This window comes from Geospiza fortis, unplaced genomic scaffold (genome assembly GCF_000277835.1).
Source record: "Geospiza fortis unplaced genomic scaffold, GeoFor_1.0 scaffold229, whole genome shotgun sequence".
Taxonomy (NCBI): domain Eukaryota; kingdom Metazoa; phylum Chordata; class Aves; order Passeriformes; family Thraupidae; genus Geospiza; species Geospiza fortis.
This window is the reverse complement of record NW_005054357.1, coordinates 1,161,200-1,163,448: the sequence shown is the minus strand read 5'-3', so window position 1 is coordinate 1,163,448 and position 2,249 is coordinate 1,161,200. Positions and strand designations below refer to the sequence as shown.

The following is a 2,249-nucleotide window of genomic DNA, read 5'->3' as shown; positions in this document are numbered from 1 at the left end:
GGGGTCTCCCCAGGGAACGCGGGGCCGGGGCCGCCGGGGGCATTTTTTCGGAGGCGGAGGGACGGCGGTGTGAGTGAACTGAGACAAAGAGCGAGGAGGAGGAGGAGGAGGAGGAGGAAGAAGAGGACACTCGGACTCGGCTACATTCCTGTGCAGAGAAAGGCGGGAGGCGGTGTTAGCCCTTTACGGACAGCTGGGTCCGGCACTGTTCTCAGCTGCTGTCGGCGTATTTACAGCCGGCTCTCTCGGGCGTGGGAGGAGGAGGAGGACCGCGAAACAACCATGTAAGTTCCCAATTGCCGGGGGTCCTGTGAGAAGATGGGGGATGCCGCAGACGCCAAGGAGATGAGGAAGACTTTCATTGTTCCTGCCATCAAACCCTTTGACCATTATGATTTCTCCCGAGCGAAAATCGCCTGTAATCTGGCCTGGCTGGTGGCCAAAGCCTTTGGGACAGGTAGGTGGCGTCTCCTTCTTCCCTTTCTTTGATGCTGGTTCCTGCTTGGTTGCTTCGCTACTGAGGACGTGCGAGCCATTCCCTGAGGAACTGAGAAGGGGGGGGAGATGTGTGGGAAATGCTTTTGGTCTGTACCCTTGTCCTTAAGATCTCTTACCCCTTGTGAGGTTTTTTGTTTTCCTTTTGTTTTTCCTTAATTTCACTTAGTCTTTTTGGAGTAGTCCCACTGTTTCCATCAGCAAGTAAATTTTGCGTATTGGCACTCATATTGTTTTGCTTGAGTGAATCGATCTCTGGAAATGGTATTTTATTTATTACTCTGGTCACACTTCTACAATGTGAAAAAACCCCAGCAATCCACGTTTGTCTGTCATCTTGAAATTTTTCCTGGTATTGCTTAGGAGCAGAATTGGGGGCTAGCAATGGAAATGGGTTCTGACATGTGTGACAGTAGCCTGTAGCCATTTGAGTGGCTCAGCAATAAGAAGGGTTTCAGGGAAAAGAGCATTTAGTGCCAGGTTTTGGCCTGCACAATACAGAAGGCTCTCCTTGTCTGTAAGTGTAAATGGAATCGATTTGTAATGCCTCCAAAAGGCATCAGTGCTCTGTCGTTGAAAACCTTGGACCTTGAGGAATACCAGACCTGTTATTCTGTGCCTGAAATATTATTGGGCCTTGAGGAATACCAGACTTGCAGAGGTCTTCTGAGGGAAGCATTTTGAAAATTTACCAAGCTGGGGGTTTTTGTTTGGGTTTTGTTTGTTTTGGAATATTTTTTTAGGTTGCTTTTTTTGTTTGTTTGTTGGGGTTTTTTTTAGTTTTTGGGGGGAGGTGGGATTGTTTATGGTTTTTAGCTTTCCTATAGCTGTAGTATTGTAATAATTTAATTTTCTGTTGATTAAAAATAATGGGTTTTTTTGAAAGGTGAGGTAGATATCAACAATCATTACTTTTGCCCCTGTTTTTTATAAAATAACAGGAAAAGGTTCCTCCTTATGGAGTATTGCACCTTTTACATTTAGGGCCAGGGTGCTATTATGTATTCAGCCAGGGTTAGCATGTATTTAGCATGTCTTTATGGGACATGCTTCTGGGAACTCATAATATTTGATGCAATGCTTCCAAAAAGCCACTTTTAAAGTGCTTGAATCTAGTGAAATTTCAGTGAGTGCATCACTTCAAAAAGAAAGAAAATATCAAAATATTGTTTCCATATAAAGATTCGTCGATAAACTCTACTTGCTTTTCTTTGTGAAATACGGACCAGTAATATTTTGATGTATGGCTTTATTAGCTATGCAGGTATGAGAGGTGAAACAGTAGAGAAAATTCTTGGAAGTACCTAACTGAACATTTTCAGACATGATTATGTTTTTAGGTATCTTGGTTCCATAGGGTCTAGTCATAGGATTCTGAGTGTGTAATGTTTGTGCAATTATATAACCCAGCCTTCTAACCTGAAAACTTTTTTCTACTGGAGTTTGACAGATTCTCAACCCATGGTTGAAATGTCTTGGTTCATACTGGTTGAGTTTCTATTGGATGTGTAAAGCCACTTGCAGGGTACTTTTCTGCTACTTTTTGTAGAAAGTGTGATCCAAAACAAATTCCTTTACTCTTTCCTTTCATGACTGGGGTTGTTCTGAGATGCTCAAATAAAACATGATTAGAGGGAATAATTGCTCCATCTGCTCTCTAATCACTGCAGTAATGTAACAGTAGGAAGAGAGGTAAGCACATACATTTGTAGTGTTTCTGGTCCCAGTTCTTCCACTAGGTTAATGTAACTAGA

At 42.9% G+C, this 2,249-nt stretch overlaps 1 protein-coding gene across 1 annotated transcript in view; it reads left to right on the top strand.

Annotated features, from left to right (window-relative positions):
- The first annotated feature begins 43 nt into the window (after positions 1-43).
- CAMSAP2 (calmodulin regulated spectrin associated protein family member 2) overlaps positions 44-2,249 on the top strand; it is a 76,824-nt gene continuing 74,618 nt past the window's right edge. Inside the window, 1 exon segment of the mRNA XM_031059192.1 lies at positions 44-457. Coding sequence (XP_030915052.1) covers positions 319-457 — 139 coding nt within the window. The 5' untranslated portion in view covers positions 44-318.